The 22,888-nt window shown below is 38.5% G+C and overlaps 2 protein-coding genes across 6 annotated transcripts in view; both read right to left on the bottom strand.

The window, feature by feature from the left end:
• Mab21l3 (mab-21 like 3) overlaps window positions 1–15,195 on the bottom strand; it is a 92,992-nt gene extending 77,797 nt beyond the window's left edge. Inside the window, exon 1 of the mRNA XM_078027075.1 lies at window positions 9,332–15,195. The gene's annotated coding sequence lies outside the window, so the exon portion shown is untranslated. The remainder of the gene's footprint in view (window positions 1–9,331) is intronic.
• Window positions 15,196–16,913: 1,718 nt separating this feature from the next.
• Slc22a15 (solute carrier family 22 member 15) overlaps window positions 16,914–22,888 on the bottom strand; it is a 73,930-nt gene continuing 67,955 nt past the window's right edge. For all 5 annotated transcript variants that reach the window (XR_013428073.1, XR_013428072.1, XM_078027070.1 and 2 more), the window contains one exon: window positions 16,914–22,617. Coding sequence is in view for 3 of the 5 variants with exons in the window: in XM_078027070.1 (XP_077883196.1) it covers window positions 22,528–22,617 (90 nt within the window). In the remaining 2 variants the exon portion in view is untranslated. The remainder of the gene's footprint in view (window positions 22,618–22,888) is intronic.

Below are 22,888 nucleotides of genomic sequence, written 5' to 3'. Positions count from 1 at the left end.
AAAGCTGGGAACAAGGTAATTCTTCTTCACATAGGTTATAACCAAGAGTTGGGTAAGAGCCAAATGATCCAGAAAGACTGCTAGGTAGACAGAAGAATACATAATTTACATATCTGTCTGCCATTTGTAGGTCTACCAATAACTTGGTTTTATTCTCTTGGTAAGTGGTTTTTACACTTTCTTTTAAGGCCTTAAGTCAAGTCTCTAAGGATAGCTGTGTGCATCTAAGCGAAGCTACAAAACATGGATAACACCTTTTCTTTCTTTCTTTTCTTTTGTTGTTGTTGTTACCTGGGATTTAACCCAGGGGTGCTTTACCACTGAGTCACATCCCCAACCCTTTTTATTTTTTTATTTTGAGACAGTCTTGCTCCATTACTTAGGGCTCACTAAATTGCAGAGGCTGGTCTTAAATTTGCAATCCTTCTGCTTCAGCCTCCCAAGCTACTGGGATTGTAGGCCTGTGTCACCACACCCAGCAACACTTTTCTTTACATTAAATGTGGTACCATTCTGAAGAGCTGCAGCAGAAAGAATTCTCTTTAATGACAAGCAAGATACAGATACTTAATTGCAATAAGTGTGAAGGCTATCATAGTGATAAGGGAGAATGCATTGGGATTGACGATCAGTATAAGTGAAATAAATATTGGCTGGAATTTTAACAAAAACCTCATTGAATTAGGAACATGTAGATTGAGTAATAAACAGTGCAAGAATTCATGAGAGAGCTTAGGAAGGGAAGGGTGCTGCAAAAAGGAACCAGGTTAAAAGCATGGAGGTCAGAGAAGCCAATAAGAATGGCAGAGGAAAGACCTCCAAAACTTCCCTAATCCATAGAAGTTACGAGAAAACTGGCAAAAAGTGACAGAATCATATTTTTTAAGAAATTGGGAAATTAAAGGTTTATAATAATATGGGAAGCATTTGTTCAAGAAATATAGCTGGATCTTCATTAGAAGAATGATATTTATGGTGTTTTAACTGTTCCACATTTCATTTTCCAGCTCTGCAGTAGCCTAAATTACTTGTGGTGAAAACTAGCATCTTGGGAGCACCAGAGGAGAAAAAAAGGACTTGAATTCTTCATAGAATTACCATTATTGACCTGGCTAGTCAACCCCCAGGAGACCACATTTGTTGTCTATGTTCTACCTGATTCGTGGCCCCTCTTCCCCTGTGCAAACAGTATTCCAATGAGGGCATTTAAAAAACAATTATAAACAACTGTTTAACTTCACAGCTGCCTGAACAAATGGACAATAGGTTGAATAAAACATTAACCAAAGAGCCTAAGAGGAAATGAGATGTCCACAGGGACTTTGAAAAGCTTCTATATTTCCCATCTCTGGAAATATAGGAGACCACGCCTATACACAGGGGTTTGCACATGCCCAGGGCTGTACCCACTCAGAAGGGACCTGAGGAGATGCCAGGCTCTCACTTCTACTGACTTCAGGTTCTGCCAAGCAGGAAGTGAGGACTAAGGCAGAACTGCCAACAGCCGGCCAGTTGTTAAAGGCATGCCCCCAAAAGCACATGACAGAGTCACCTGGCAAAGCCTGGAAAACTAACTGGTTCTTGATGGATAAGAACATCTCTAATTATTAGCTGACAAGAAATTAAAATAAATTAACAAAGACTTCAGTACTCACACGCAACCAAAAATAATCCTGCAGATTAGTTTAGAAGCCACTAATCAACTAATCATAATAAATAGTAATAATAACAGTGGAGAAGGGGGGCCTTTGATTTCCAGAGTTGCCATGTTACATTATTTAAAATGTCCAGTTTTTAACGAAAAATTATAAGACATGCAAGGAAACGATACATGATAATCATACACAGGAAAAATGTTCTCAGTATCAATTTTTCCCAAGGGATACCAGACTTATTTATTACATAATATATATATATATATATATAAATTATTAATACATATTGTATAATATATAATAATATATATAGTAAATTACTATTTACATTAAATGTAATATATAATATATAATAAAGATGTTAAATCAGCTACTTTAAGTAGAAATAAAGGAAACTATGAGAACAATGTTTTACCAAATAGAGATTATCAACAGACAAAACTTGTGAAAAGGAGCCAAATATAAACTCTGGAGATAAATGTATAATGACTAAAGTGCAAAACTCACTGAGGGATCGACATCAGATCTAAGCAGGAAGAATAAAAAAAACTAATGAACTATATTATGATAGATGAATTGAGATGATCAAGTCTGACAAATGAAAAATAAAAAAGAATAAGTAAAAATTAACAGAGCCTCATAGAGATCTGTAGGACCCAATCAAGCATATAAATAAATCCATACTTGGAATTTCAGAAAGAAAATGAGAGGGAAAAAAAGGGGGCAAAGGGTATTTGAGAAATTCCTAAATTTGATGAAGAAATCTGGTCTACACATCTAAGAAGCTCAATGAACTCTAACTAGGAAAAACTGAAAGAAATTCACACATAGACACAGATAAAACTGTTGAAACACAAAGAGATCTTCAAAGTCTCAAGAGTGGTGACTCATAAGATTAACAACCATTATCAGAGAGCATGGAGGCAAGAGCCAGTGAGATGATATATACAAAGAGCTGAAAGAAAAGAAAAACTGTTGAAAAAGAACAACAAAATTGACAAACCTTTAGCTAAAAAGACTAAGGGAAAAATCTCAAAATACTAAAATCAAGAGTGAAAGGGCAGCACTGCTGATCTCAGAAAAATACAAAGCATTAGGATGATAGGAGCAATTGGATGCCAACCAATTAGGCAACCTTATAAAATGGATACATTTCTAGAAAGATACAAACTTCTAATACTGACTCAAGAAGAAATGAAAATCTGAATAACAGTAACAATTAGAGATTGGATTAATAATCCAAAAACTTCCTAGAAACAAATGCTCAGAATCAGTAGTCTTCACAGATGAAATCTACCAATATTTCAAAAGAAAACCCACGAATCATTAAAACTCACTCCAAAAATAGACTAGAAGGCAACATTTCCCAACCTACCTTCTGAAACATGTATTAACCTAACACCAAAATGAGACAAAGGTCACTGAAATCAAAGAAAAGTACAGACCCGTATCCCCTATCAATGTGGATTCAAAGATTCTTAAAATAATAGTAAACCAAATCAAGTGTCATATAAGAAGGACCATATGCCATGATCAAATAGGATTTATTCCAGACTGCAAGCTTGTTTTAAGAAATGAAAATCCATCAGTATAATGCACCATACAAGTAGAATAAAGAACAAAATCCACATGATCCTCTCAAAAATGCAGATCAAATATAGCAACTTTTTTTTAATTAAAAAAAATCAATAAACTGGTGACTTGGTTAGGCCATCTGAGAAAAATGCCAGTTAACACTTACTTGACAGTAGAAGACGGAAAGCTTCCTCCCTGTGATCAGAAACAGGACAAAGATGGTCACTCTCCCTGGGTCTATAGATTCAAGCCTTTTTCTTAGGCAAGAAAAAGAAAGAAAAAGCATCTGGTGGAAAGGAAGAAGTAACACTATCTCTATTTTTGTGATCTTGTATAAAGAAAATCATAAGGAATACACACACACACACACACACACACAAAATCTATTAGGGCTGACAAATGAGTTCAACAAAGTTGTTGGATGCAACATAAACATCAATATAAGAAAATCAGTAAAATTCACTTTATTGCTATACACTAGCAATGAAGAGTTTGAAAAATGAGGTTAAGAAAACAACTTATGACAACATCAAAAAGAATATTTAGGAATAATTTAACATAAGAAATATAAGACTTGTAGATGGAAAACTATTAAACATCATTGTCAGAAATGGACACCTAAATAAGTACAAAATATTCTCTGCTTATAGAATTGAAGACTGACGCTATTTTTAAGGTGACAATCCTCCCCAAGCTAATCTATAGGTAAAGCACAATGCTTATCTAAAAACAAAACAACAACAACTTGCTATTTTTTCTTTTTCTTTTTCTTTTTCTTTTTTTTTTTTTTTTTTTTTGCAGACTTAACAAGCTGATTCTAGAATTTATGTGAAAATACAAGGAACAAAGAATAGTCAGTACAATCTTGCAAAAGAACAAAGCTAAAAAACTCCTAATCAAAACTTCTTACAAACCAACTGTAATCCTGACTGTGTGGTCCCGGCATAAATACAGATATATGGAACAGTGGAATAGAAGTCAAGTTCCAGGAAAAAAACAACAACAAATATCTATGGTCAAAAGTGTCAAATTTGATGTGAAAGAATAGTCCTTTTGCTGGGTACAGTGGTGTAAGCCTATATACCCAGCAGCTCAGGGGGCTGAGGCAGGAGGATCACAAGTTCAAAGTCAGCCTCAGCAACTTAGCAAGACTATATTGTTTTTGTTTTTTAAAGAAAGGGCTGGGATGTGGCTCAGTTTCCTTCCTCAGTACCAACAAATGAATGAATGAATGAATGAATAAATAAATAAAAATTTTTAAAAAGATTCCTTTCAAAAATGGTGCTGGGTTAATGAATTTCCACATGCAACAGGATGAATTTTAGTCCCTACCTTGCACCATATGCAAAATTAACTAAAAATGAAACAAAGTTTTACATCTAAGAACTAAAACTATAAAGCCCTCGGCAGAAAACATGTGCAAAACTTCATGACTTTGGAACAGCAATGACTTCCTATATATGACACCTAACACACAAGAAACCAAACAGGGGAAAAAACAGATAAATCAAGCTTCACAAAAGTGAAAAACTGTTGTGCTTCAATAAACATGAGCAATCCATGAAAACCCATGTAACGGGATAAATGCTTGCACATTATATTTCTGATAGGGTCTGATATCCAGAGTATATAAAGAACTCTTAAGACTCAACTTAAAAAGACAATCAATTTCAAAGTGGGCAAAGTATCTAAATATATAGATGTCAACAGAGAAGACACATAGACATGCAAAGAAGCACATGAAAAGATGCTAGACATCATCAGTTATTAGGAAAGCATGGATCAAAACCACAAGGTAGCACTTCATACCCACGAGGGGTTATAATCCAAAAGACAACAACAAGCTTTAGAGAGCATGGGGTGATATTAGAACTCTCATACATTGCTGGTGGAAACATAGAAATGGTGAAACCGCATTGCAAAAACAATTTTGCAGTTCTTCAAAAAGTTACACAGAGGTTTTCTCATATAACCCAGCAACACATACTGCCCTAGTCAGTTTGTGATACTGTAGCAAAATACCACAGACCTGGTGGCTTATAAACAACAGAAATTTATCCCTGTCAGTTCTGGAAGTAGGGAAATCCAAGATGAAGGGACTGGCAAATTTGATGTCTGATGAGGACCCACTTCTAGGTTCATAGATGGCCCTTTTGTTGTTGTGCCCATGCATGGCAGAAGAAGCAAGGGCACTAATCTCAGTCACCAAGACTCTATTTTCATAACCCAATCACCTTCTCAATATCCCATCTCCTAACATCATCATTTTAGTAATTAAAATTTCAACATATAAATCTGGAGGTACACAAATATTCAGATTATAGCCATATATCTACACAAAAAATTCACACATGAGTGTTCAACGCAGCTTTATTCATAATAGCCCTCAAAGTGGAAATGATCCAAATGCCCTTTCACTGGTGAATAAATAAATTAAAATGTGGTATGCTCTCGTAAAATGGCAATAAAAAGGAACAAGGTGCTGATATATGCTGCAACATGAATAAACCTTGAAAATATTATGCTAAGCGGAAGAAGTCAGACACTAAAGTCTACATGTATGATTCCATTTGTATGAAATGTGCATAAGTAAATTCATGGAGGTGGAGAATAGATTCGTAATGGCAGGTCCTGGGGACAGGTGGAAATGGAGAGTGCTAATGAGTACAAAGTTGGTTGTGTGTGTGTGTGTGTGTGTGTGTGTGTGTGTGTGTGTGTACAAAAACATTCTGAAATTAGTGGTAAAAGCTGCTCAAACTTGTGAGTATACTGAAACCATTTTAAAGGAGTGAATTTTGTGGCCTGTGAATTATTATCTCAATGAAATGGAGGCCTAATATCTTTCCTACAGCACTCTCTCTGTTTTCTAGTAACCTCTACTGTAGTATTTGCCGAAACTGGATTGCAATTGTTCATGACAATTACGGTTTTCTGTCTCCTGGACCAGCCTTATATCCTTAAAGGTCAGACTTATCAGAGAGACTTTTCTTTTCCTACAGTTCTGCATAATGTTCTTCGACAAATATTTGATAAAAACTAAAAATGAATACAACATGATTTAAAAACTGGAAGGAGTTTGTTGCCACTGTTGTGCTGGGGAACATGAAATGATTTGAGTCTCTGGAGATCAGCAGCATCCAAATTATAGCTGGGTGTAACATGAACTTTGTTCATGAACTTTGAAACTTAGGTAAAGAAACCAATGGGAGTCCCCCCAACCCCCACGCCCCAGTATCTGCAAGAGGGTGGGGCTGAGCCTGCCTCCAAGAGATAAAGGACCTTGGTGTCACCTACCCAGAGACAGTCTGCCAGGAATGTTAATGTTAAGCCCGAATGAAACCAAACTTGCCTCCTATGCAAACTGAGGGCTATCTCAAGAGGCTCAGATTATCCTCTGATCCTTCAATTGTAACTAGCTCCACTGCTGAGTTTCTTTTTTTTAATTAAAATATTATAATTATAGATAGTCGTTGGGTTTATGCAAGGAATTTGGTTTCAATCCCCATTCCCCCTACCCTTTCCTCCCCTCCTCTCTTTCTCTCTTCTCCCGCCTCTAAACATTGGAAGTTTTTAAGCTGGGGGATAAAATAATAACATTTGCATCTGGAAACAAATCCTTCTGATGGCAGAAAAAAAAATGTAAGGAGAGTAAAGATATTAAGGCCAGAGGCCATTGAACGACAGCAGACTTTAAATTAAATGGTAAAATAAGTCTAGGCATCAAAATCTCTTTTACTCTCAACCCAGGTCAACTGACTGAAAAAGTGAGAATTGGATATGTGTTATAGTAGGTTGGTATGAATTCTTCCCAAACCTTTAGTAACCCTTAATTTGGAAAGAGAGGGTGGGATCCAGTCCAGGAGAAGTACATCACCCCTGTTCACAGTCCACAGTTGGAAGCACCAGTCTTAGAAGCTGCTGCATTGGAAATGCCTAGAAAGGAGAAAGCCCAGCCAGACAGTGATCCTTCTAGATTTGGGGAGAATAAACTAGGAAGAACCCACATAGAGCCACACCAACCACTCAGCAGCTGACCAAGCAGGTAATTAAATGCTACAAACCAGACCCTGGTTCAGTGGCTTGTCCAGGCTTGGAAGGTTTCCTGCTGACCTGGCCTGCCGCCCCAGCTCTGTAAGTCCTCCATTCAAGCCCTGGGAGGACAGGGGAGCTTTTATTAACCACTTTCCAAAGTTAAAATCTAGGGAGTAGAGGTCTAAACCTCCAGGTAAGGGAATCCAACAAGAATCTCAGCTGGCTGTGTAGCTCAGTGGTAGGGTGCTTGTCTAGCAAGTGGGAGGCCAAGGGTTTGGATGCCCAGCACACAAGACAAACCAACCCAACAAGAATCCAACAAAGTTTTCTGGCAAACATCGGAGCTGGATTTGTCTTTTGGGTTCGTGAATCAGTGAACAATTAACAGGAGACTATGAAAATATCATATAACCTAAAACACAGAAAGGTGGTGGGATATGAGGATGCTTATGAAAGGTTTACTCTGAGAAAGAATACGTATGCAGCTTTGGCTTCACAGAATATTAAAAAATCCAAGGAAAACAATGGAAAAAAACAAAACAGGTGAATGAAGGCATTGTAAGACAAGAGATAAAGAGGCATCTGGCTGAACTTGGTTAAAGAGAGAGTATGAGAAAAGTAACAATAATCCAAAAGGAACTTGAAGCAGAATTAAGAACGGAAAAGAACCTGCATTACGAAAATCATGTGGAAGACAAATTTCCTCCCACCCCACCTGTTTTCTGCCTAAACCTTTATGACTATCCAGTAGTGCTGGGCCCTTAGGGACCTGAGATGAGGAGGGTTTTCCTGATGGGTGGGAGTAGAGATGGTGAGCAAATCCTGCAAGGGAAAATGCTCAGCCCAGTCAGAAAGAGGAAATCCAGGCCCCCATACAGCACCTTACACCAAAACAAATTCCAAGCAAATTCACAAGTTAAATATCAGGACAAGTCAAAACAAAGAAAACAAGAATGAACATTTATCTGAACTTGTCCGTATGAGAAATTTATGCTAAAGGTACAGAAAGACTTCACTGAATAAGAATTTCAAACTTCAAAACTAGACAACATAATTTCAAAATACAGAATGAGCAGAAAATGAAAAGTAAAAATGGTTACAAAACACAAAAGGCAGTTACATCTCTAGTAATCAGCAAGGTGCATATGAAGGTCCCAACAGTGAGAATTCCCTCATCCAACCAAATAAACGCCAACCCCCCCACCCTCCGTTATTTGAGTTTGGCAAAGATCAGAAAAAGTTCCCAGCATTTTAGGAGACTGTATTAACAACGGCAGTGTAATCTGATAATAAAGACTTTCAAGGAACTTTTAAAAATTTTTGCCCATTGACCCATGTTTGCATTTTGGAATTTCTCTGGAGGAAACCCCGAAAGTATGATATACCTCATTACAGGAGGGAAAACAAAGCTAAACATGCAACCAGTAGACATTGGCTAAATAAGTTGTAATCCAACCATATAACACAAGACTTTGAAGCCTTTCAAAATAATGTAGAGCTGGGCGTGGTGGAAAGGACCTACAATCCCAGCAATAAGGGAGGCGGTTGACAAGTGCAAAACTAGCCTGAGCAACTTAGAGAGAACCCTGTCTCAAAATAAAATTTAAAAGGATTGGAATGGAGCTCAGTGGAAAAGTACCCTTGGATGAAAAACCCAAGTCTGGTAACGTACTTTCGTCTCTAAAAAAAAAATGAGACTTGTTCATCAGCCTTCTGTGATGTGTCTATGATGCGTATCAGAGTTTGCTTCCTGTCCATTCGCCTAAGAGTTTCCTTGGATTTCCATAATTTAAATATAGATGGCGTTTTGAACAGATCACCTGTCCTGAGCGCACCTGTAGCTAGAGAGAATCTTCAAGGGTCCTTCTCTCTCCTGAGTATGATGCAGCCAGTGCTTCTGTTTCTGGCTTTCTCCCCCAGATACACACACACACACACACACACACACACACACACACACACACACACACACACGAGAGAGAGAGAGAGAGAGAGAGAGAGAGAGAGAGAGAGAGAGAGAGAGAGAGAGAGAGAGAGAGAGAGACCATTTACCTCTCTCCCACACTTACCCCTCCAACGTGCTTCCCAAGACAAAGAAAGCAGGTCTGTTGACATTCAGGGCCCAAGAAAGTTGTTTTTTATATAATCCTTCCACTCCTCCCCACCAGGAGGCTGCAATCTCCTCTCCAAACAAGGATTCCTCAGAAAAAAAGGGAGGGGAAGTTGGCTTCCCTCAGGGCAAAGCAGTTAACAGACATTCCTCCACCCAAAATGACAGATCTTCAAGGGCAAAAAAAGAGGAGGCCAACGATCAGATACAAATCTTATTTCCTCAGCTCCATTGTTAGTTGGCAAATGAAGTGGATCAAGTAGAAATATGTTTTCTTAAAAATGAGACAGGGTCTCATTAAGCTGCCAAGGCTGGCCTCCTACCTCAGCCTTCCAAGTACCTGGGGGCTAAGTGTATGCACTGTGCCTGGGCAAAAACCAAAACAAAACAAAATTCACTTTTAAATATGTGTGCATTAAAGCCTTGTTTAAAAATCTTTAAAAATTCTTGCCGGGAGTGGCGGCACATGCCTGTGATCCTAGCAACTTGGGAGGCTGAAGCAGGAGGATCACGAGTTCAAAGCCAACCTCAGCAACTTGTTGACACCCTGTCTCAAAATTAAAAAAAAAAAAAAAAAATTAAAAGGTCTGGAGATGTTGATTCAGTGGTTAAATGTCCCCGAGTTGAATCCTGGTGCCAAAAAGAAAAAGAAAAAAGATCTTTGGTAGTTCCACTTACTGAAGCTGTGCTGTACTACGTGACAGTTGGGATTTAACAAACACATTGCTTCATAATTCACCAAACAGACTTAGAGTACAGATGGTATTATTAACATTTTATATTGTGTTTGAGAAAAGCGAGGATGTCTCTCTGATTCTAAAACCCATTATTTTTCCACCGTGTTGATTATGAAGAGTTCCGGAAGTACTCAAAATGCCCTTTTGGGAATATCTTGAACAAATCCCAAACTAAAAGTTATTGAGTATCAAATAAAGATATCTAATGAGGAATGTGGAAGAAAGAAAAATGGGTGGCACTTGGGAAGACCTGGTTATTGGCCCTGGGCTTTGAAATGTGGCTGATGGGTAAGGGGGCAGGCTTTACAGGAGGAAATGACCAACAGCAGGTGTTTCTTCTCTGTCAGTAACAGGTTTTAGGCGGGGGCATGATCAAAGCACAGGGTGTGGTACAATTTTAGAAGTTATGTGACTTAGACTGCCTTGAAAGCCTGACAGAGATCTCAGCCTGAGATCTCATTTCTCAAGAGATTCTTCCTCGAAAGCAAATACGTTTCCGTTACTAACCAGTCCCACAAACTTGGAGACCTGGGCCTCTTCTCTGATTTCATTATGGCCTTTCACCTTTGTGCTACTTAAGTCCCTTCCCCTAGCCTTCCGCACCTCCTATGCTGACATATCCCACTCGGGCCAAACCCTGGGAAGGCTCACCGCTGGAGAAACACACCTCACTGATCTTTGACAGTCCTGAGCCTACTACTGTGCCCTCAGCCAGCATTCCCTGAATGTACTCAGTGGAATGGCAGGTCAATTGTTTCCCCAAAGTGAAGAGTGAGAGCAGTCTCAAAGGCACCCCCAGAGATGGCCGAGGGAATTCTGCCACCCTCTCTAGGAGATCCTAACTGGACTCCACCTTCCTGAGGAATCTGAATCTTGACCAGCTTCTCCGTCAATCTATGCCACCGAATGACAAATGTATTCTTGTACTGATTTAATTCTGGAAAAATAAAATTTCCATGTTTCTAAAAAAACAGGGGGAATCTTTAAATAATTACAACTCTTCTTAAAATAGTCTGCCTCCAGGAGCCTAATCAAAACAGCTTAGTAAGGAGTCCACCAATACCCTTGCTTCTCAATATGGCCTTTTTTTTAATTTTATTTACTTATTTTTTAATTTTTAAAATTGAAAATATTGTCTAGTCTTGTCCTAAAAGCCAGGGAGGAGAGTTGGAGCCATTTCTGATATTGTTTGAAATACAAGTGGCCCTTCTGCTCTTGAGTTGATTCTTCCACGGAAGGCGGGGTAGAAGGGGTAATTAAGTGTATGGGACTTGTCATATGAAAAATGGGATCTAGGCCTGGCACGGCCACTCACTAGCTCTGACCCCCAAGAAAGTCATTCCACGTCTGAGTTCCACACCTTTCATCCACAGAGCAGAGATCACCCACCTACCTAACAGGGCTGTGAGGGTCATGTCACACCACCGCGGAGAGTACTTAATGTGGTGGCATGATGCTTGGCACCCAGTGCATGGCAGTGATGACACCGCTGTCAAACAGAGCCTAAGGAAAAAGAAGCCCAAGAGAACAAAAATACACGTTATCTTTTTAAATCCAGTACCTAGAAAAAGTCCTGGCAAACAGTGGGTACCCAAAATAGCTGATGAATAAATCAATGTGACTTTTTTTTTCCTGAAATAATCTCTGGAATACTAGAAACGAGCTCAATAAATCTTTTGATCTTTTATGCATCTCTACCTAGGGATAAGCTTCCGGCGCTGTGAGGTGGTTTGAAATGCTTAAAGGGAACCAAGACAAACAAATCCTAGGCTGTCCTTTTATTTCTCATCTGGGCATCATCTAGTGATAGATACCTCTGCCAGCTAAGCGTATTAATTAATGACTTAATTCCTCTGCTTGATTCGCCGGAATACTTTATTCCTCTAACTTTGCTCCTCCATCACATGGTCCCCAAAGGCTCTCTGCCCCCGCCCCACCCTCCAGCCCTTCAGCTTGCCATTCTTCTCCCATCAGCTGACTCCTTAATAGGGCTTTTCCTTCTCCAGGTGGACTAGATGGAGAAGATTGTAAATTCCTTCACTGAGAAAGAGTGTCTGCCGTGTTAGTCTCTGCTTACATCTGTGAGTCAACAGCTGTGGAATTCAACAGCCCCAGGGCATCGAGATGCATTTTCTTTGTTTTACAGATGTTTTGGAACTTACTTCCCAACTAATAAATACCTTTTGGGGATGTAGTAGGATGAAGAAATGGACATAACCAGTCTGTCGACTTTCCCCTCAGGCTTTCTCCCCAGTTGTTTTCAGGTAGGAATTCATTCCTCTGACCAAGCCTTCCTCTGACACATCAAAGGTGACCTGTAGTCTAATTAAACTACTAGAGCCAGCAGACAGAAAGATGTATTAACGCCTGTATTAATGCCTAATGATTCCTCTTAAATGCCTTGATCCTCAAATGCCTGGAACCACACTGACAGCATCGCTGAACTTCTTACCTGTTATTCTTAAATGAATTATTGTAAGAGACATGAATTTTACAAACTTTGTAATTATGCCAACAACTCCTCTAAAGCAGACAGTCATAGGATTGCCTCTCTGCGAAGACAGAGAGATATCAGCTTTACATACACATGCACACCCATGTGGGCAGAATCCATTTATTCTGTACTCAGTCAACCACATGTTTTTGTCTTTTTTTTTTTAAGAGAGAGAGAGAGAGGATTTTTTTTAATATTTATTTTTTAGTATTCGGTGGACACAACATCTTTATTTTATTTGTATGTGGTGCTGAGGATCGAACCCAGCGCCCCGCGCATGCCAGGCGAGCTCTCTACTGCTTGAGCCATATCCCCAACACAACCACATGGTATTTTGCTGATAAATTCATAAGTACATACACAAGGTTATTATTTAAGAATTAATCCTTCTTTGCTTACTTCTGTTTTTGAGGTGGACATTTTCAACCTGGTTAAAATAGAATATTTCTTTGGAATGTATTTTAATCCTGATTATGACCTTGCCGAAAATGGTGAGATTGCCTAATGATAAGATTAAGGAGGAATGAGGTCATTCTAGTTATCTAAGAGCTAAAATTATCCATAGGCTTTTCTCAAATTGACTTTGGGAAAATATAGGACTAGATAGATCAGTTAAATCAATGCCTTTAAAAATCAAATGCTCATCGTGTCTCCTGTACTCTGTGAATTCTTAGGGTTATTAAGATGGATACGATACAGTCCATGTTTGCCTCTTAGACCAGTGCTGCATTAGAACTCCTGGGAAAAAACAGTGAGAGATTCAGGCATTCCTTCAAAAATACAGGAATGCCTAGCACACACTGGTCCACTGTTATGGGCTCCAATGTAGTAGAAAAAAGAAAGGCATGTATGCCCAGGAAGAAAGACATGGTTGTTTATTAAATCACTCAGTAATACTATAGTGGAAAAGTACAGGATCATTTAAGAGAACATAACAAAAGTATAAGTGATATCAGAATGGATTTTGATAAAGCAACTGCTACATGTTAAGGACAGGGGTGTCGTTTAGTGGTAAAGCGTGTGCTTAGCATGGACAAGGCACAGGGTTCAATCCCCAGCACCAAAAAAACGAAAACAAAACAAAGCAAAAAAGATACAACAAGAAATGAAACTTAGAAACAAAGACTTACTAGGTTCATATTCTTTTGTTAGGCATATTATTCTTTCAAACTGTAAGAAATAATAGTTCTCTGTGAGAAACTTCCTGCATAGCCGGATGGGTAGAGAAGATCAATAATAAATGCCGATTTGGGGGAGTTTCCCATGGTCCGGGTCTGGCTTCTCTAGATGATGGCTAAATCATTCCAGTCAACTTATCATATATATCAAGGACTGCCAGATTCTTCATACCGAGAGACTATCTTAGTGACACACACACTTTACGACATCTGTGGTAGACATCTGTTAAACAATAGCCCCCAAAATTATCCGAATTCTAACCCCCAGAACCTAAGAATGTGGCCTTTTATTGCAAAAGGTACTTCACAGATGTGATTAAGGTAATGATCTTCAGATTCACTGATTAGCCTGAATGATCTGGGTGGCCTGATAACAATCACAGTATCTACCTAAGAGGGAGGCAGGAGATCACAGTAGGAAGATGGCTACGTGATCCCAGAGCCAAGATAGGAGTGATTCGTCAGGACTCAGGAATGCTGCATCCTCCAGGGACTTCCAAGAGGCAAGGCATGAATTTTCCCCTGGAGAATCTTGAAACAGCCCTGCTGATACCTTCGTTTTGAAAGTCTTAGAACTCATTTTGCACTCTGACCTCCAGAATCCTCATAGAGTAAATGTCCTGTTCAAAGTCACAGTTTGTGGTAATTTGTTACAGCAGCAACAGGAAACTAATACAATACCCTATTACTTATGAGAACTAGAAAGACCCTTGGGAGCATTTTTTTTAAGGAAAAGTGGATTTGATTGGCATATCCACGTATTTTCTGCAACTGTTCTTCTATCAAAGCAAACTACTTTTCATTCTCCTCCTCTTCCTTGATGATGATGTCCACTCAGAGTAAACTATAATGGAAAAACTAATTTCAATAAATAACTTGAAAAGAATATTATTTGAAATCAAACTGCTTGTTTTCTGACAATTTTTCCCTATAAACTTCAGAATTAAATTTTCTAATCTAACTATGCTGCATTAGAGGCAAGCACATTACAGACATAAATAATTCACTTCAGGTCACCGCTCCTATTTTGTATTACAAAGGAAATGGGTGTGCATGTGAAGCTTCATAAAAAGCATTTGCTAAGTCAAGTCAATAAAATCTTAGATGGAGTCCTCAGGTTATTAGTGTTTTCTTCAGTACCCAGCAAAAGATCTACAGAAGGCAAGTGGGGGGGGGGGGGTTGTTGGGCAGATCATATGCCCCAATTGCAGACAATATAAAGTCCCTCAGCTTTTTAATCATAATCTGAGCCTGCCACACAACTAAATGGGAAAATACCACCTACAACAGCAAGACAAATATCCTATGGATTGAGGTAAACAGCATCTATATTTACTGGGAAACAAAATGAATCTGTTGTTTTATCACAATCAAAAACAGGTTAGTCTCCAACAACAAGTGCTGGCGAGGATGTGGAGAAAAGGGTACTCTCATACATTGCTGGTGGGACTGCAAATTGGTGCGGCCAATTTGGAAAGCAGTTTGGAGATTCCTGGGAAAGCTGGGAATGGAACCACCATTTGACCCTGCTATTGCCCTTCTCGGACTATTCCCTGAAGACCTTAAAAGAGCATGCTACAGGGATGCTGCCATATCGATGTTCATAGCAGCACAATTCACAATAGCTAGACTGTGGAACCAACCCAGATGCCCTTCAATAGATGAATGGATAAAAAAAATGTGGCATCTATACACAATGGAGTACTATGCAGCAATAAAAAATGACAAAATCATAGAATTTGCAGGGAAATGGATGGCACTAGAGCAGATTATGCTTAGTGAAGCTAGTCAATTCCTAAAAAACAAATACCAAATGTCTTCTTTGATATAATGAGAGCAACTATGAACAGAGCAAGGAGGAAGAGCAGGAAGAAAAGACTAACATTTAACAGAGTCATGAGATGGGAGGGAAAGGGAGAGAAAAGGGAAATTGCATGGAAATGAAGGGAGACCCTCATTGCTATACAAAATTACATATAAGAGGTTGTGAGGGGAATGGGAAAATAAACAAGGAGAGTAATGAATTACAGTAGATGGGGTAGAGAGAGAAGATGGGAGGGGAGGGGAGGGGGGATAGTAGGGGATAGGAAAGGTAGCAGAATACAACAATTACTAATTGGGCATTATGTAAAATTGTGGATGTGTAACCGACGTGATTCTGCAATCTGCATTTGGGGTAAAATTGGGAGTTCATAACTCACTTCAATCTAATGTATGAAATATGATATGTCAAGAGCTTTGTAATGTTGTGAACAACCAATAAAAAAAATGAAAAATTAAAAAAAAAAAACAGGTTAGTCTCAACAGTTCTAAAACCCCATTCATTGGATGAGACAGATATTCACCAACTTTAAGTGTTCCTTAGTGGTGAGTATCTTGTTAACCCCATCTGGATCCAGTCCTTGGGCTGCTTGACGCTCCTCACAGGCTGACCCTCACAGACTCAGTGAGTTTCCTCTCCCAAGCTCCCTGCTACTCCATGGTTCCTAGAGGATCTGCTTAGGTAAATTTTTTATTGAACTCTTCTCTTAAGTTGAGTGTGCGTAGTTTTTGCCCACCACCCACAATCATTTCAGGCAGCATCCTGAAGTTATGTTTTGAAGCAAAGCAAAGCAATTTTTGTAAGAATTCTATTCATAACCAATTGCTCTGCCAGTTCTAGACTGAGATCCTGTCAATACTATTTTATTGAAGAATAAAAAAAATATTTTATTGCAAAATATCTTTTTCAACTTTAAAACACAGAGCTTTAGGAGTCTTGGCTTAGGAGTTGTCCAGATATTTCTACAAATGCAAAGCTCTTTTTTAGGAGAAATTTGGACCAACATGTGAGCAAGAATTTGCCAACATATTGTTCAACATTGCTGAGATCCAAATACCTTAATAATACATAGAACTTTTATGTTTGCATTCCATTCCATAAACATAAAACTGTACATGTCCATTTCTCTGCTGTATACAGAAATGTGCATGTAATTTCATCCTCTCACACCTCATAAAGCTGCAATGGACTCTGTCCACATGTCCTTGCTCAAGTACTAGGCAAGAACTAAAGCAAATAAGAATTTCATGTTTCACTTTTTCCAACTGCATGTTTTGCTCATTTGTGAACCGTGAAATCATGTTAGGGAGTCATCACCAATATTCTTTTATTTTTTAAGTAAAATGGAATAGAAAATATAACAGTACAGATACTACAGGTTGTTTATTGTTTTACAAAACTAATCAGTTACATGTAGAGAGAGATACATATGAATCTGTATGTAGGTGGGTGGACTGGGCGTCCCTGTGCAAAACATTTTTCTTACAATGGGTTACAGTAAAAAGTTCTAAAAGCACTGTTCCGTTACATATACATAGGCGCAGAAATTCTGAACCATAGAATATGCACATTTTCAACTTGACTTCCTAATGACAATCAAGTTGATGAATCAATTTATGGTTCTCTCAGGATGTCAGTTAATTCTTTTTACCTCATGGTTTCAGCATTTGATAGTCTCATTTTGTACCCAGCCTAATGGATTTTAAATGATGTCTTAATGTTGTCTCAATTTGCATTTCCCTGATCTTCCAGTGAGGTTGAACATCTTTTCATCTTGAACTGTCTAATCATATTCCCTGTAAACTTTCCTATCACTTTTCTTTCTGATTTGCAGTAATTCTTATATATTCAGTATAATAATCCTTGTCTGTTATAGAGGTTGCAAATATTTTTTTTCCTAATCTAGTGCTTTTCTTGAACTTTGTGGTATTTTTGTTGATGTAGAAAAAAAGAGTTTTAAATTTAGAGAGGCAAATATATCATTTTCCAAGGCTTTGTGATTCTTTACTTCTTTTTTTAAATATCTCTTTTTAGTTGTAGATGGACACAGTCTTTATTTATTTATTTTTACATGGTGCTGAGGATCGAACCCAGTGCCTCATGAATGAGAGGCAAGCACCCACTGTACCACTGAACTACAACCCCAGAGTGACTCTTCACTTCTTATCTGAGAAATTCATCTATCCCCCTGAGTCATAAGATTATTGCCCTACATCATTTTCTCATAATTTTAAAGTTTTGGGTTTTTTTTCATTTAGGTCTTCAATCTACTTGGAATGTTTGTTGTTGTTATGATAAGGAGGATCTGATTTTATTTTCTTTGATATGGAAACCCAGTTGTTCCCCTATAGATAGTTTGCTCTTTTCTCACTGATACATATTTAAAAAGTGCATGATTGTTACATGGGTTTGGCCTTTTTCTGGAAGCTCTCTATGTTCCATCAATCTACTTGTCTATTGCTGACCAAAACTATAGCTTTTTAAGTTTGATATCTGAGAAATCTATTTCCTTCTGTTTACATTTTTTTTTCAGGGTTGTCTTAACTATTTGGGATATTTTGCTTTCCCATGTGAATACTAGAATTGTTATTCCAAGTTCTGTTAAAAAAAAATCTTGTTAAAATTTTAATTAACATTGTTCCTGTCAACATCTCTACTATCCTGCCTCAGAGAAACCAAATGGCCTCATCACTGTGAATCCCAGCAGAAGAGACTCCTTGTTGTGCCCACATTCCAAATTTTATCTGTATCTAACTGAAACTAAATTGCACTGAGAACCTAGCTGCAAGGGAGTTCAGAAAATGGACATTTTAGCCTTAAAGCATCTATAATACAAGAAGATAGAGCAGAACAGTAGATTTCAAACGACAGGTTGCAGTCTAATTGACTGCAGTTGAAATTGATCTAATGGGTAGATCACAAATGGCAGTTTAAAAAATGAAACAGAACAAATTATAAATTATCAGTGTGCCTAGCAAGAATAAGTATTGTTTTATGAAAACTACACATATCATTTACACACAAATGTTTTGAGGATATTTTATATATGTGTATAAATTTGTAAGGGGAAGGAAAAAGAGAATGAATATATTTAAAAAAGCATTTCTTATTGTGGGTCAGGATCAAGAAAATTTGAAGGCAAGGTATCAGCAGGGTGAACAGATATTGTGTGACAATTCACCATAGCTACTACCACATGTCCCTTATTTTTCTAGGGGCACTTCCTATATTCCTAGTCTGTTGACAGTTTTTATTTTGAATGAGTGATGAATTTTGTCAGCAATCTTGACATATCTATTGATATGATAATAGGTCCTTCTCCTCTGATGTGCTATGTTGATGGATTCTCCACAATGCATCATCTTTGCATTCTTCTCTTTCTAAAAATGTTTTTATAGTTGTCTTTTGTACAATGACTCTCTAGCTTTGCTATAATCCCTGTCCCAAACATTGCTCATGATTTCTAGCAAGTTCTGTATTTGTCAAAGATGCTATTGCACATCTTGACACATCCTGTCAGAACAAAAGAACAATTCTGTTTCATGATCCTTGATTAAATTCACAAAAAGCCCCCCCAAAAATCTAATCCTTTCTAGATATCTTTTCAATGTAAGGATCTATGATTTAAAAAATCTATACGAAGAAGTCAGTCCTACTGAAAACCTGTATTTTATTCTGATATAATAGTGACAATTATTTCAGTATCCATTTGTTTATAATATAAATCATTTACTAAAGTATCTCCATCAATGGCAACTATAAAATGTCTGTCTGTTCAGGTTATAGCAATGTAAGTAGTGACCCAGAAACTTTTGTTTTTTTCTTATTTGTTGTATTTTCCTTATTGCTCATTTATAAATATTAAAGAATGTCTACATTGTTTGAAATCAGCCAAAAGATAAGCACTGGCTTTTCAATGGGCCATGGTTTTAACTCACAAAATCAGGAAATTACAACATTAATCAGTTAGATCTTTGGCTCTAAATACCTTTAGATTTCTTATTTGTCTTACATTGTTTCTTGCTACTTTTTAGGATAAAAGAAATTTAATTTTGAATGAAATTTAAAAACAAAGCATGATTTTTTTTACAAATCATCTGTGTAAATGATGTTACCACCAATTTTCAATAATTTAACTGATGTACATATATATGTGTGTACATTCTTTATGAACAATATTCTTCAACATTACCAAATGCAGAAAAATCTATTATTTTAGGGCTGGGGATGTGGCTCAAGCGGTAGCGCGCTCGCCTGGCATGCGTGCGGCCCGGGTTCGATCCTCAGCACCACATACCAACAAAGATGTTGTGTCCGCCGAGAACTAAAAAATAAATATTAAAAATTCTCTCTATCTCTCTCTCTCCTCTCTCACTCTCTCTTTAAAAAAAAAAAAGAAAAAAAAAGAAAAATCTATTATTTTAAAGTCGGTAGAAACAACAACAACAAAAAAAACAAATGCTAATTATTAAACTTTGCTAACGGATTATCCAGAGAGAAACAGAATTTAGTAATACCTCTGACATGAGACAGCCAACTCAGCCTTTTCAACAACATATATTCGAACTGTGGATCCCTTCCTCCTTACTTCTACCTCCTACCTGGAGAGGAGGAAACCCAGAGATGGAATTAATTGAACCCATTTGTTTAGCTAGAAGCAGCAAGAACCCCCGTGCTAATAAAGAGATGGACTCTCAGTCTTCACTGGAGAAAGCCATAACATGGATGGTCTCCAGGCCAATGGGTAATACATGTTATAACTTCCAGTGTCCAAATTTCCTACAAAGAGATACATTGTTCTTATGATGTAAAGACAGCTCCAGCCAACAAAAACATATATAAATATACATATATATATATATATATATATATACATATATATGTTGATTTATTGTTTTATTTCAAATACTTGACCATTTAATAAGAACTTCTAAGTGTCTATGTAAGTTCTTTCTTTCTCCCTCCCTGGATGGTGGGCAGCTCTCCATTTTCCAGAGAAAGAGAAGCAGGATTCCACAACTTGGTGCTGTGAGTCAGATTTGCCTGGGATTTGCAAATATGATTCGAGGAGGAGTCCCATCATCTCCCTGATGGCTAGAAACAGTAGGATGTAGCAGGTCCTTACTCTTGTCTAGGCCAGTGTTCTAAGCACATCAAGGAGAAAGAGTAAAGATGATGCCTGTCTATGAAGATCCCAATCCATAATCAAGGACACGGAGAACGTAAAAGCACTTTTACACATCCCAAGGTACAGATAGTTAGAGCACAAACCAAGAAGCCGACGGTCCATGTGGAAGAGAACAGAAGTGTATCTGGAGCCAACTGGGAGGAAAGTGTCTTCATCAAGCAGCATCCAGAGTGACACCCCTGCCTCTCACACAATTTCCCTTTCTCCAAGAGACCAGCAGAAATGAAAGGTTTGAATTTCTGAAAACACAAACTTTTCTGGTTGGGAAAGTACCAGAAGTAGGGCTGGGGATGTAGCTCAAGCGGTAGCACGCTCGTCTGGCATGCGTGCGGCCCGGGTTCGATCCTCAGCACCACAAACAAACAAAGATGTTGTGTCCGCCGAGAACTAAAAAAATAAAATAAAATATTAAAAAATTCTCTCTCTCTCCTTCTCTCACTCTCTCTTTAAAAAAAAAAAAAAAAAGTACCATAAGTACCATAAAGAATGCTCTCCAAGCTTGTTGACTCCTGGCTTATACTCTTATTAGAGATGGTACTCAAGTTATATGGGGAACAGATATTTCCAGCATGTGACTTTAGAGGACAAGAATGATTTTAATTCATCTGAAAATGAGAATCACTTTATGAAAACAAAAAAAAACCAACGTTTCCTATGAAATCACTGTGCTTTCTATTCTGATTAACAGGTAAGGGCTTATCCAGGTCAAGAGTTCAAACAGTAAACGTTGCCCAAGTTCCTCATTGCGTAACACGGAAAGCGAAAACAAATAGAAATTTCGAAAGATAATTTTCCTGGCTCCTTGATTAAAAGCCGCATCTTTCTTTTTTAAAGAAAATCCTTGACAATCCACCTTTTAACTGCCCTCCGTCTTTGGGAAGCTTTGTTGACTGTGCCTGATTTGGGAGTTATTGCTGGTTCTAGAATCCCAGAAGGAAACTTTTCTGGAGGTGCTTGTAAGTGGGAAATCAGCTCCTTGAAGCAACAGAGGTTGTCACCAGGCCACAGCCACGCCTCTGACTCTCCTCAGTAGCTCTGGAGCGGTGGGGCTTTCACTAGGGAATCAGCTCAGGGACTTAAGGCACAAAGAGCCAAGTCAACCATGGGCCTGAGAGAACCAAAGTTCATCAGTTTAGGTAAAGCTGGGGGGGGGACGCAGGGGGGCATGAGGGGAGGGGACACGGGGGGGGGCAGGGCGGCTGGGACACCACATGGCCTCTGAGAGCTTTTCCTTAGACACAAAATTAAAATAACCTGTATCAGAATACTCCTAAGGAGGAGGAACAAGTCATAGGAGCAGATGTGGGAAGATCATATGAAGACTACAGTTTAAAGACAGTTTATCAATCCCCCCCACAAATGGTGAGACATTTTACATATCTGCTTCCAGATCATGCCGAAGGAAGAGCAGCATGAACCAACTTCTAGACACCAGTCAGCCTCCTAACCCTGGAATGCGCACTACTGGAGCTGTGTGGCCCGAGGTGAGGATTCTGAACCAAACTTGGATTTTTAGACCAGAACGATTCCCTCGGTGCAGTGAGGTATTCTCTTAGGAAATTTCTTCTCCAACTTCCTTTGTGCCTGAAAAGAATCAGTTCATGCTGAACACCCAGCTGCGCCTGTTCAGGCCAAGCCTGTCTTTGTACGGCTCTCCCAGGACCCACCGGGAACCCGCCGTGGCCAGAGGTGTACAAGAGGAACCTGTGCTTCTGAGCAGGGGTCCCGGCTCTTTTTCACTTTATCATGTGAGTCTCTTCATCTGCATCGTAAAACTCTTCCTCTTCCTCACTCTCACTCCCTACAGGGCTCTCCTTGTCTGCAGGCTGAAACAGGAAAGGGGGAGAGGGCAGAGAAATGACGTCATGACATTCCGAGTGTGAAAAATTATCACCTGGCTCTCCAAATAACACATGTATTTTGATGACATCTATTCCCCCAAGTAGTCCCCGGAGTGTTGTAAGAAAGCTAACGAATCATCAGACCTCTTTATTTTTTTCTGAAAATCAGCTGCTATCAGATCCCACCTTTGCTTTCCATTCTACTGAATCTAACTGGAACATTCTTCTTCTTCTTATTTTTTTTTTTTTTAACAAC

Source organism: Ictidomys tridecemlineatus, chromosome 11 (assembly GCF_052094955.1).
Source record: "Ictidomys tridecemlineatus isolate mIctTri1 chromosome 11, mIctTri1.hap1, whole genome shotgun sequence".
Lineage (NCBI taxonomy): Eukaryota > Metazoa > Chordata > Mammalia > Rodentia > Sciuridae > Ictidomys > Ictidomys tridecemlineatus.
The sequence above is the reverse complement of the archived record's forward strand: the minus strand, read 5'-3'. Positions and strand labels throughout refer to the sequence as shown.